General features: G+C 38.7%; 1 protein-coding gene across 1 annotated transcript in view; it reads right to left on the reverse strand.

Annotated features, from left to right (window-relative positions):
- LOC126163107 (ryanodine receptor) overlaps positions 1 to 13,786 on the reverse strand; it is a 737,240-nt gene that overhangs the window by 214,385 nt on the left and 509,069 nt on the right. Inside the window, exons 51-53 of the mRNA XM_049920028.1 lie at positions 8,727 to 8,927; positions 8,260 to 8,538; positions 4,157 to 4,377 (exon numbers count right to left, since the gene is read on the reverse strand). Of these exons, the coding sequence (XP_049775985.1) occupies positions 4,157 to 4,377; positions 8,260 to 8,538; positions 8,727 to 8,927 (701 nt within the window). The remainder of the gene's footprint in view (positions 1 to 4,156; positions 4,378 to 8,259; positions 8,539 to 8,726; positions 8,928 to 13,786) is intronic.

The following is a 13,786-nucleotide window of genomic DNA, read 5'->3' on the forward strand; positions in this document are numbered from 1 at the left end:
TCAACACCTTCAACCCATTACATGCAGTCTCCCATCCTTCATCAAAGACACCAACCACTTTCTTGAACGCCTGGAATCCCTACCCAGTCTGTTACCCCCGGAAACCATCCGTGTAACCATTGATGCCACTTCCTTATACACAAATATTCCGCATGTCCAGGGCCTCGCTGCGATGGAGCACTTCCTTTCACGCCGATCACCTGCCGCCCTACCTAAAACCTCTTTCCTCATTACCTTAGCCAGCTTCATCCTGACCCACAACTTCTTCACTTTTGAAGGCCAGACATACCAACAATTAAAGGGAACAGCCATGGGTATCAGGATGGCCCCCTCGTACGCCAACCTATTCATGGGTCGCTTAGAGGAAGCCTTCTTGGTTACCCAGGCCTGCCAACCCAAAGTTTGATACAGATTTATTGATGACATTTTCATGATCTGGACTCACAGTGAAGAAGAACTCCAGAATTTCCTCTCCAACCTCAACTCCTTTGGTTCCATCAGATTCACCTGGTCCTACTCTAAATCCCATGCCACTTTCCTTGACGTTGACCTCCACCTGTCCAATGGGCAGCTTCACACGTCCGTCCACATCAAACCCACCAACAAGCAACAGTACCTCCATTATGACAGCTGCCACCCATTCCACATCAAACGGTCCCTTCCCTACAGCCTAGGTCTTCATGGCAAACGAATCTGCTCCAGTCCGGAATCCTTGAATCATTACACCAACAACCTGAAAACAGCTTTTGCATCCCGTAACTACCCTCCCGACCATGTACAGAAGCAAATAACCAGAGCCACTTCCTCATCTCCTCAAACCCGGAACCTTCCACAGAAGAACCCCAAAAGTGCCCCACTTGTGACAGGATACTTTCCGGGACTGGATCAGATTCTGAATGTGACTCTCCAGCAGGGATACGACTTCCTCAAATCCTGCCCTGAAATGAGATCCATCCTTCATGAAATCCTCCCCACTCCACCAAGAGTGTCTTTCCGCCGTCCACCTAACCTTCGTAACCTCTTACTTCATCCCTATGAAATCCCCAAACCACCTTCCCTACCCCCTGGCTCCTACCCCTGTAACCGCCCCCGGTGTAAAACCTGTCCCATGCACCCTCCCACCACCACCTATTCCAGTCCTGTAACCCAGAAGATGTACACGATCAAAGGCAGAGCCACGTGTGAAAGCACCCACGTGATTTACCAACTGACCTGCCTACACTGTGAAGCGTTCTATGTGGGAATGACCAGCAACAAACTGTCCATTCGCATGAATGGACACAGGCAGACAGTGTTTGTTGGCAATGAGGATCACCCTGTGGCTAAACATGCCTTGGTGCACGGCCAGCACATCTTGGCACAGTGTTACACCGTCCGGGTTATCTGGATAGTTCCCACTAACACCAACCTGTCTGAACTCCGGAGATGGGAACTTGCCCTTCAGCATATCCTCTCTTCTCGCTATCCACCAGGCCTCAATCTCCGCTAATTTCTAATTTCAATCTGCCGCCGCTCATACCTCACCTGTCTTTCAACATCATCTTTGCCTCTGTACTTCCGTCCCGACTGACATCTCTGCCCAAACTCTTTGCCTTTACAAATGTCTGCTTGTGTCTGTGTATATGCGGATGGATATGTGTGTGTGTGCGAGTGTATACCTGTCCTTTTTTCCCCCTAAGGTAAGTCTTTCCGCTCCCGGGATTGGAATGACTCCTTACCCTCTCCCTTAAAACCCATATCCTTTTGTCTTCCCTTCTCCTTCCCTCTTTCCTGACGAGGCAACCGTTGGTTGCGAAAGCTAGATTTTTGTGTGTATGTTTGTGTTTGTTTGTGTGTCTATCGACCTGCCAGCGCTTTTGTTTGGTAAGTCTCATCATCTTTCTTTTTAAATATATATATATATATATATATATATACACACCTAAAAACAAAGATGATGTGACTTACCAAATGAAAGTGCTGGCAGGTCGACAGACACACAAACGAACACAAACATACACACAAAATTCAGTGTTGCCTCATCAGGAAAGAGGGAAGGAGAGGGAAAGATGAAGGATGTGGGTTTTAAGGGAGAGGGTAAGGAGTCATTCCAGTGCCGGGAGCGGAAAGACTTACCTTAGGGGAAAAAAGGACGGGTAACCTTCGCACACACACACATATCCATCCACACATATACAGACACAAGCAGACATATTTAAAGACAAGAGTTTGGGCAGAGATGTCAGTCGAGGCAGACGTGCAGAGGCAAAGATGTTGTTGAATGACAGGTGAGGTATGAGTGGCGGCAACTTGAAATTAGCCGAGATTGAGGCCTGGTGGATAACGGGAAGAGAGGATATATTGAAGAGCAAGTTCCCATCTCCGGAGTTCGGATAGGTTGGTGTTAGTAGGAAGTATCCAGATAACCCGGACGGTGTAACACTGCGCCAAGATGTGCTGGTCGTGCACCAAGGCATGTTTAGCCACAGGGTGATCCTCATTACCAACAAACACTGTCTGCCTGTGTCCATTCATGCGAATGGACAGTTTGTTGCTGGTCATTCCCACATAGAATGCATCACAGTGTAGGCAGGTCAGTTGGTAGATCACGTGGGTGCTTTCACACGTGGCTCTGCCTTTGATTGTGTACACCTTCTGGGTTACAGGACTGGAGTAGGTGGTGGTGGGAGGGTGCATGGGGCAGGTTTTACACTGGGGGCGGTTACAAACTATCTGTGATAAAATAGTTCATGTGGATATAATTCACTATGAAATGAAACTATTAAGTAATATTGTTTTTTTTGCATTTTGAGATAGAATTCGTATCTTTTTCACAAAAAGCGAATTTTTCTGGTTCCTACTCGTAACTAAATTATTTAAGAAGAAAAAATTATTATAATCTAAAACAGGGACTAACTTAAAATATAAAGTGCAAATTTTTGTAATTTGATCTGTGAGGCTAAATTTCAGAGTCGATATTAAGACTATTTTATTTTGATGTTCAATGAACTTGCTATGTGAGTCAATTTTAAAGATTCAGATTACTCAGTATGAAGCTCACAATAAATAGAGTATTTACCCAATAGAAACCGCCACCATATAAGATGTGTGTTATTATAGCACTGAATAACAGTACTCAAAATCAAAGTACAGCTACTGCTGCTCTCGTAGTAGTCATGTATTTATAATAGTGCCTGGCAAGTGCTGTTGTAAGGAGATGGCATACCATGTAAAAAGATATAGCTGCTCTCCTAACTTAAAGCAGCCTTTTGATGACTGCCATGACAACATGCTACATTTTTCATGGTTGAAACTCCATGAAACTAGAAATACATAATCATCAGTCATAAACTACTTTAGAGGCAGTGTTACGAAAAGGATAGACTGCTACGTGCCATATAGCGGAGATGTTGAGTCACAGATGGGTACAACAAAAAGACTGGCAAAAAAGTAAACTTTCGGCCAAAAAGGCATGCATCAGAATTAGACAACATACATGCATACACACTCACACAAATGCAACTATCTCTCTCTCACACACACATGTCCACAGTCTCTGGCTGCTGAGACTACTACAGTAGAGTTCTTCCAAAAATGGGAAGGCTTGCTGTTTTCATTTAGCATTTGGTTTCTGAATTGGTGGAAGTATTGAAAAGGCTTCCAAAACCTTTCCAGTAAATCCAATGGGCACCACTCTAACAACCCAACAACATGTAAATACTACAAGCTACTATTTTAACATTAACTCTACGCATCAGATTTTGTAACACTAAGTATTAGAAATACATCTGTTGTCACTTTCTCGAAAAATCATGTTGGAAAAAACATGAGAAATTTTTTTTATTTTATGTAAATTGTTCCATCAATGAACTAATCAATCAATCCTTCAACTGTACACACAAGACCCTAATAGGAAAATTGGAGCTAAAGTTGTTTCTTCCTCTACTACTCCCAATTTGGTCTTGCTTGTGAGACAGTCATCATCTGAATCTTTCTTTTGTAGTAAAAATGAAAGTAATTTAAATAGTAAACATACAGATCACTCAAATTAGTCACTATTAACAATGAATATCATGGCTTTAGTATTTATTTAATGCCCATGTACACAAACAAAATGCCTATAAAACAACTTACGATCTTTGAATTTAAAGCTATGTATTGTTCCTTTTTGACAAACCTGGTAAGAGCGACCAAGAAGTCAGACACAGCTTCCCTTTGGCCTTTGGTAAGCATCCTATTCTTGGAAAGACGATACACAGTATGCAATGTTGCATCCAGAAGGTTTGCATAGTTATCAGCCTCATTATAAAATTTAGAATGTTTGATGAGAAGTGGCAAAATAGAATTTCCTATGTAACGATTCATTGCTAAGGCCATGTCCGATTCATATCCGTCATTCTGAAAAAAAAAAAAAGACAAAAAAGGGGGGAAAAATGAAAAAAAAGTAAATAAATGTAGCTTCACTATTACATTCACTGACAGTTAAGAAAGTGTACTCTCTCTCTTGCCAGGCATATACTAGATTAACACTAATTCAGTTTTATGATAAAGTGCCTTTAAAATGGTTGCTAAGATAAACTATAAATAATCACAACTCTGAACAATTACAAGAAATAAGTATGGAAAAAATAACTATGCAATGATGTCGAGAGGTCCACCTGTGGTAACTGGCTGCTGTGTCATTCTCTGCCATATGGCATCATTTGGAAGCAGGAAGGAGGGGCATGGGATCAGCACACTGCTGTCCCAGCTTTGCAGACCATGGAGCTCCTTCTGCTCAATTGTTTAGTGCACCCTGTTACATTTCTCCAGTTAATGTTCAGAACTAAACCTGAGTCCTCTGCATGGCAGCCAGACACACTGACTGCTCAGCAAGGGAGATGGGCATTTAATAAAGTATGGCAATTTTATACATTCAGCTTCTGATCTGTCACCATTTCATGCTTTTGTTGTATGTCTTTCTTCACATCACTCGAGTGCACTCAACATCTTCGGCTGGATGTGTAAAGCTTATTTCTCCAGTTATTTTCAGTAAGTAATATCTACAAGTCATAGTTGGAATTGGTCAACTAATACAAGTACCTGGGCATAACACATTGTAGGATTGTGAAATGGAATAATCATAGAAGCTCAGTCATAGGTAAAGCAGCTGGCAGACTGCAATTCATTGATAGAATACGAGGAAACTGCACACAAAATATTTGTGTGACCCATCCAAGAATACCACTCAAGTATGTGGAAACCATACCAAATAGGACTAAGGCCATATTGAACAGATACAAAGAAGGATAGCATGAATGGTTACAGGTTTGTTCCACCCATGGGAGAGTATCATACAGATGCTGAAGAAACTGAACTGCCATACTCTTGAAGATAGATACCAATTATCCCATGAAAACTTATGTAGAAAGTTTCTAGAACAAGCATTAAGTGATGAATCTAGGGATACATTACAACCATCTATGTATTGTTCCCATAGGGGTCACAAAGACAGTATAAGACTAATTACAGCATGCACACAGGCATTTAAGGAATCATTCTTCCCGCAATGCATACGTGAATAAAATGGGAGAAAGCATTATTAATGGAAGAGCAGGATGTACCCTCTTCCATGTACTTCACAGTGGTTTGCAGAGTATAGATGAGGATGTAGATAATAGATGCAGCAATGAAGTGAAAAATAAGATGAATTTTTTTTTATCTCTAAAATGTGAGCCCAGTGACTTAACCATTGTGTTACCTAACTCAGTCCAATTACCAGCACTGAATTTACATAATGAATGTACTCTGTACAGTAACAAGAGTTACTAAAGCTAAAATAAACACAAAAATCTGATAGATTTTTAGAATTCGGAATATTCATCAACTGAGAAGAAAATGAAGAAAACAGCAAGTGCAGAAAGTTGGGAAAATGACTAAGTAAATTTGTTCTCTGCTCAGTTCTTGAAAATTATATTTGGTTCTAAGGGTTTTATATCTTTATACTCTTTTTGTGAGTTAATGTTCTGTTGTTGTTACAGATTATCCTACTAAGAATAAAATGTTGACCATATTACCACAAAAATGTGACTAAAATGTGTTCACAGCAAAAACATCTAATAACAATTATACCAAAACAGTATATTTTACAGATAAAGCATGCAAAGTGGTGAATGCAAGTGTCATTAGTGTAACTGCAGGAGAGATTTTATTTTTATAAAAAAGACAATGGAATAGCATGTATTCCCACTACATAGTAATATAAATCTACTTGGCATGACCTTGTGTTTCCCAGCGAGTCGAAATAATCAAAAGTTCTCAGATTTCCAAACAGATGAGTTTTCTACTATGGTGCAATGTTTCTGTAAGTACCACTCCAATTGCATCCTGGCAAAATGTCAAATCGGTGTCTGTCAGCATTGTGTTTATGTAGCTGGTGCCGGGCGGTAGTCTGGCCCTTCCCACTGACTCTAGGGTCAGAGGGATGGGGAGGAGTAGGAGGTAGAGAATAGTTGTGCCCGAGTCCTGGCATAGTCAATTTGTCTTCACCCCATGTGCCACCTGGAAGCTGCTTGGCTGGGGAAGCTCACAGTGTATTGTGACCAGTATCGAGTTCCAAGGAAATCACAGTTGGCAGTCTCTGCTTTTGCTTTAAGGGTCATCACTGCTTCTAATTTTGGTGACTTCCTTTGTTATATCATGTTGCAGGTTTGTAAGCACTTAGGACTTGTGATTTGTAATGGTTAGCCAGAAATGAACTCTAAATTTAAACACACACAATTGAAGTTAGAACAATTTTCAGTAGTTTACTGGAACTATTCATTAGTTAATGTAGTATATTGCTGTGAACTTTCAAATTAAATGCTTTAATGCTGTTATTACATTTGATTTGCTTAAAAAGGAATCAATAAATATTGATTTATTTAACTCAAAATGGTAGTTAGTTATGAACATTATTTATCTTACAATGCACTAATGTATTGCTTGGCCTCAACATGTTAAACTAGCCATGTATTCTGAAACCCACAAATAGTTTAAACCAGTGTTTATTCATTTTATTTTTTATGATAGTTTATTATTATTATGATTCCACACAGTTAAGATGCATGTGGTTGGTCTCTCTTCTGGGATCAACAATTTGTAATTATGTATTTTACAATACAAATGTACCCTGCACAGAACTCTGTACCATTCAAATGAAACATATGGCCTCAGACAAAAGGATAAATCAGCAGTTGCTTTATGCAGCTTGGACAAACACCATATGTTTGATTTTGAATAGAGCAGAGCACTGGGTGGGGCTACTGGGTTTTGGGACAATACAATAAAGGAGAGAAGGTAGACCACCCCTCAACACTGCCTAACGAAGAAAATCCAAACCTCATTCAAATTTTTCACCAGAAGATGACAGTGGTGATACTTATTGAAATATTACACCATTTTAACAAACTCACTATCTGGAAATTACATTATTGGATGTCTTTGGCTTTTCATTCTATAGATAATCAATAAGATATGGATTAATTTGGAAAAATACTGAAACACGCAGTACTCACTGCAATTGGTTACTATAAATGATGCAGTTATTTGATAAAAACCACAAAGAATTACAAAAGTTTTTCTTGTTTAATAATAACAGTGATCTATCTCCTTACAAAAATTATTAAGGAGTAAAAACTAAAAATTCATTATTACATATCTGAAATATATATATATATAATAGAGGGAAACATTCCATGTGGGAAAAATATATCTAAAAAGAAAGATGATGAGACTTACCAAACAAAAGCACTGGAAGGTCGATAGACACACAAACAAACACAAACATACACACAAAATTCAAGCTTTCGCAACAAACGGTTGCTTCGTCAACAAATGTCTGCTTGTGTCTGTGTATATGCGGATGGATATGTGTGTGTGTGTGTGTGTGTGTGTGCGAGTCTATACCTGTCCTTTTTTCCCCCTAAGGTAAGTCTTTCCGCTCCCGGGATTGGAATGACTCCTTACCCTCTCCCTTAAAACCCAAATCCTTTTGTCTTTCCCTCTCCTTCCCTCTTTCCTGATGAGGCAACCGTTGGTTGCGAAAGCTAGAATTTTTTGTGTGTATGTTTGTGTTTGTTTGTGTGTCTATCGACCTGCCAGCGCTTTTGTTTGGTAAGTCTCATCATCTTTCTTTTTAAATAAATATATTTTTCCCACTTGGAATGTTTCCCTCTATTATATATATATATATATATATATATATATATATATATATATATATATATATATATATATATATATATATATACTACAACTTACCCTATCCAGCATAGTTGCTGCTCTGAGATCAGGAAGAAAAGCTTCCTCCAGTAGCCTGAAGAAAAGTTCTTGTGTCTCAATGCCATAAACTCTCTCCAGGAACAAAACAATGCTCTGCTTATTTGCTGGTATAAGGCCAGATGGCATGTCACTCTTTGGCCTTTCTTCTCCAGCTGCTGGATTTTGCAGTGTAAACTTTAAACTCAGAACACCCTGAAGATCCTCAAGAGGAACTAAAGACCTTAAAATTGCCCGAGCTCTGAGGGACTCATTCTTTCCCTGTAATGAAGAAATAAATATTACTAACATTCAAAACAAACAAAATTCCAGAAAAAAATAAATTAATTAATTAATACAATCTTTGAAAATGCTGTGTCAAAAAGGTAAGAGTGGTCTGAAAATAAATTCACTTACATTTCTCTACTTTATTATGCTACATTTTAACAACTTCTTATACAATATCTTACCTGCAGAATCACAGATGAATCTGGAGCACATCGTCCAAGCAGATCTACCAGTGTACAATAGAAATTAAGAATTGCAGCACCAGTATCTATATAATCTTCATCATCTTCACTTTCTGGTAAAGGATGCTCAAACTGCATCACTGTCATAGTTCCTTCTGCCTCATCCATTACTTTTCTTCTATCAGCAATGCGCTCTGACATCTGTATTGGAAAACAATGAAATGGTCCTTAATAGTAATAACCATCAAGCAGTTTATTTGTAGAAAAATTGGACAAACCATGTACATTGTATGCTACATTATTAATAGAAGTAATTTCTTTCATGTCTTAAAAGAGATGAATGATTCTATTGTTTGACAAAAGTAGTACTTCCTGCAGGTACGCTATAATGTATGAATAGAGATAGAATGCTTATAAACTTGAGAAGTGTTAAACTGGAAGTTCAAGGTACAGCATTTGACAAAGTCAATTATAGTCATATTGCAGACTGACTGAAGAATATGAACTTAAAAACTTAATAAAACAGGCTTACAGGTGTATACCCACCATTTTGCATCAAAGATATATTTATCTAAAGCTTGCATCAATACTGAGAATATGTTTGTTTTGCTTTTACGGAGAGTGAGAGAGGAAATGCTGATGTAATCCATGATCGGCATTGTTGCAACATTTAGCTTCACCACACAATGATGATGGGTCAAGTATGCTTCACAGTAGTTTTTTGCAGAAACTGATGTAATTGTGATGTAATGGCACTGTGAAGGCAATTGGAAATGAGGCTATTGATTTGTCAATTGCTACAGTGCCAAGTTGATGTTTAAGGATGCGTTAGTGACAGGAGAATCTCAGTTGTAGCAAGAACTCTTTAGTGTAATATGTTTGTGGTTGCGCAACATGTGAAATATTTGTGATAAGGAAGAATAGGAATGCTATTCCTCATTGTTTCACTTGCAACAGTTTAAGCTGTCATCTTAGGTTCCTGTCCAACCACACACTTGGAGATCGCCACACATTCAGAAATAAACAGCAAAGTATTTGTGACAAGGAACAATATGAATTTTACTGCTGCTCATTTCACTCAAAGGAATGTAGGCTGTCCTCTTAGGTTTCTGCCTAACCACACATTCAAAAATAAACAGCCAAACATTTATTTCATCCTTCATTCTCTAATCAGACAGAAATGGTAAATGAGAAAGAATATTGCAGAATATATTGCATTACATTCATAACAAAGTTCCAGAACATGGTAACAATGCTAAGTTGAAAAAAGAAAGAAAATGTTAGCTTGCAGCGAGCTGCGAACCTGTAACCTCGAACGCAGCTAACCATGATGTTATCCCTCATGCTACAGTTTACTCCTCTTAATTTTGTATGGTACATTAGTAATCATAAAATCCCTTGAAGCCTTTCATCACCGATGTTTTATTACAATTAATGATAATGATAAGTTTGATAATGATAATGATAATGATAAGTTTGATGTTGTGATACACTTTCAATGGGCCGTTGCTTTGAAACAGCATACCGGGCACATACCGCGCCACTATGGAGGAAATGAATAATCAAAATGTACACAGCACACACAGGGGCTGTTCACAAGCACTCAGTAAAGTTGACAGTTGAAAGCCCACTAGTGACATCACCACTGCAAAAAGTAGTGTGAAGTTGACTGGCTAAAAACATGCACCCCAACGTTAGATTCTGACACCTTTCACCGTACTTCACAGTTTTCAGTTTAATTCACCATGTTCATCAATTTTTGCTTTTTTCTGGGTGAACACAAAGGAAAGATGTCTCAAAAATGTGTGTTTTGATGTATAATTTGCGGTCGTAGCATGTCGGGAAATAGCTTGATTGCCTTGTTCCCAGATACCAATTTCAATTTTTTGACGAGTTTTTACTTGCTGTTAAACATCCATGATTTTTTAAGAACTGATGAAATTCATTACCACAAATTATTGTATAAGCATTGTATTGTACGTTTAATTTACTTCACTTATACAGACTCGATACACTGTATTGGTAAGGATTATGATTTTTAATCATACATGCCAATTACATACATTTTTGCTCGTGTTTCTAGGGTTTTAACGTTTTCCTCAATTCTGCATTTTCCTCAATTTTCCGTTTTCTAAGCCTGGACAGCACGAAAACATAAAACAGGGGTTCCACCGTAAATGTTACTCAAGAAGTGAACTACAATTTTGCTATGAATTATATAAAACAAATTATGTTTTTTATGGGTTGAAAAAATATCTCTAAAAAATAGAGGATGTCATTTGAGAATAGCTACTTAATGAAACTGATGCAAATGCCATAAAGGTCCAAGTATTGGACTCTGTAGAACACCTCTGTAATACAGCTCAAGTTACGGCTGTCAGCTAAGGTTGTGACATCTCATCTGCTCTTTTTGTCTCTGATTTATTTCATGTACAAAGGTGCACTTGAAACTTACAGCACAGAGCAGCGGCTTTTAGAGGCACTATGGCTCAAATTTAAAAGAATAGTTGACCATACACTGGATGGGGTTGTACCCAGTAAACAGTTCATAATGGGAAGGAATCTCTATGGAATACAGTCACTATAATGAAACTTCTAAAGAAACAAATATTACTGCATAACAGGTGTAAAACAAAGCTTAGGGCTGTAGATACACAGATCCTGAATGAAACACCTTTGGATGTCGAGAGAACAACACGTGATGCCTTCAGTGACTCTATGATTACGATTGCAGAATATTGTCACATGGTATTTCACAAAATCCAAATAAATTCTGGTCATATGTAAATGCTGTTAGTGGCACCAGCAAAGAAAAATATGAAATGCTTAGCTTCATTTTCAAATGTTCCTTTTCAAAGAAAAACCCAAGAGAATTGGCCCAATTTAACCCTCATACCACAGGAAAGGTGAATCAAGCAAGTATTAGTGTAGTGTCAGTGGTGTTGAGAAACAGCTGAAATCTTTAAAATTGAACAAAGCTCCAGGGCCGATGAAATCCCTGTCAGATTATATACTGAATTTGTGGAGTTAACCCGTCTCCTAACTAAAATCTATCGTAGAGCCCTTGAACAAAAAACTGTGCCCAGTTCCTGGAAAAAAGTGCAGGTCACACCCATCTACAAGAAGAGTAGTAGTAGTGATCCAAAAAACTACTGTCCGGTATCCTAGACATCGATTTGTTGTAGCGTCTTAGAACATATTCTGAGCTCAAATATAATGAGGTATCAGTATTTCTTTATTTCTGAAAAACATTTGACTCAGTACCACACCTATGTTTATTGTCAAAAGTACAACCATATGAGATATAAAGTGAAATTTGTCACTTGACTGAGGACTTTTTGGTAGGGAAGACGCAGCATGTTATCTTTGATCGAGAGTCATCGTCAGATGTTCGGGTGTGCCCGAGGGAATTATGTTGGGATCCTTGCAGTTAATGTTGTATATTAATAACCTTGCAGACAATATTAATAGCAACATCAGACTTTTTTTGCAGATGATTCAATTATCTATAATGACATACTATCTGAAAGAAGTGTATAAACATTCAGCTAGATCTCAAAATATTTCAAAGTGATGCAAAGATTGACAAAGATTTTGAATATTCAGAAATGTAAAACTGTACACCCCAAAAAACAAAGAGTCAGCATTGGAATCAGCCAACTCATACAAATATCTAGGTGTCACACTTTGCAGGGATATGAAATGCAATGATCACATAGGTTCAGTCAACTGTTACGCAGTGCAATCAATCTACAAAGAAGATTGCTTACAAACCACTTGTGCGACTGGTTTTAGAATATTTCTCAAGTGTGTGGAACCCATAGGAAATAGGACTAAGAAGGGACACTGAATGTATCCAGAGAAGGGCAGCATGAATGGTCACATGTTTGTCTGATCCATGGGAGAATGTCACAGAGATACTGAAGAAATGGAACTGGCAGTTGAAGATAGAGGTAAAGTACCCAAAAACAGTCTATCAACAAAGTTTGAATAACCAGATTTAAATAATGATTCTAGGAATATACTACTATCCCCTACATATCACTCACATAGGACTGTGAGGATAAGATCAGAATAATTACTTCACACACAGAGGCATTCAGACAATCATATGTGAATGGAATGGAAAGAAACCCTAATAACTGGTACAGTGGGATGTACCGTCTGCCATTCATCTCATGGTGGTTTGTATAGTATAAATGTAGATGTAATTGTAGATGTTGACATGTGCATGATGCTCTCCTTAGAAACACTGATGTCTAGAGTGATTAATTAGGCTGTGTTTGTTATCTCCGCAAGGTGCCTATGTTCGTATGTCATGTGAATGAGGGAATAAAGGTCAGTGGTTTTGAATAAAAAGAAATTTCACATCCTGTGGCATGTAACACTGTTGTGTTCCCCTGTTAAAAGTAAAAATTTAATCTGACTCACAAGTGTTACTAATCTTGTGATTTCATTAAAGCAACAAGTCAAGTTTAAGTTCTGTAAGAGTTTTTAGCTCCTGTTTATAAATATTGGTGGCATCATTTCCCAACTGCAGATGAGATCACAAACAGCAAATGGAAAATATAAGACTTTTTTTTTTTAGTATCAACAGACAGGAGCCCGTCCGGCTAGCCACGCGGTGTAACGCGTTGCTTCCTGAAAGGGAAGGCGTGTTGGTCCCCAGCACAAATCTGCCTGGCGGATTAGTGTAAAGGTCCAGTGTGCCGGCCAGCCTGTGGATGATTTTTAAGGTGGATTTCCATCTGCCTCGGCTAATGCGGACTGGTTCCCCTTATTCCGCCTCAGTTACACTATGTCGGTGATCACTGCGCAAACACTGTCTCCACATATGCGTACACCATAATTACTCTATGACACAAACAATTGGGGTTACACTTGTCTGGTATGAGACGTTCCCGGGGGAATCCATTGGAGGCCAAACCGCACAATAAACCTGGGTTCGGTGTGGGGTGGTGGTGGGGTGGGTGGACTGCTGTGGCTTGTTGTGAAGTTGTGAACAACTCTGAGGGCTACGGTGGGACAAAGCCACTCCGTCATTTCTAGGTCCCCAGTTC

The sequence above is a fragment of the Schistocerca cancellata genome, chromosome 2 (genome assembly GCF_023864275.1).
Source record: "Schistocerca cancellata isolate TAMUIC-IGC-003103 chromosome 2, iqSchCanc2.1, whole genome shotgun sequence".
Taxonomy (NCBI): Eukaryota; Metazoa; Arthropoda; class Insecta; order Orthoptera; family Acrididae; genus Schistocerca; species Schistocerca cancellata.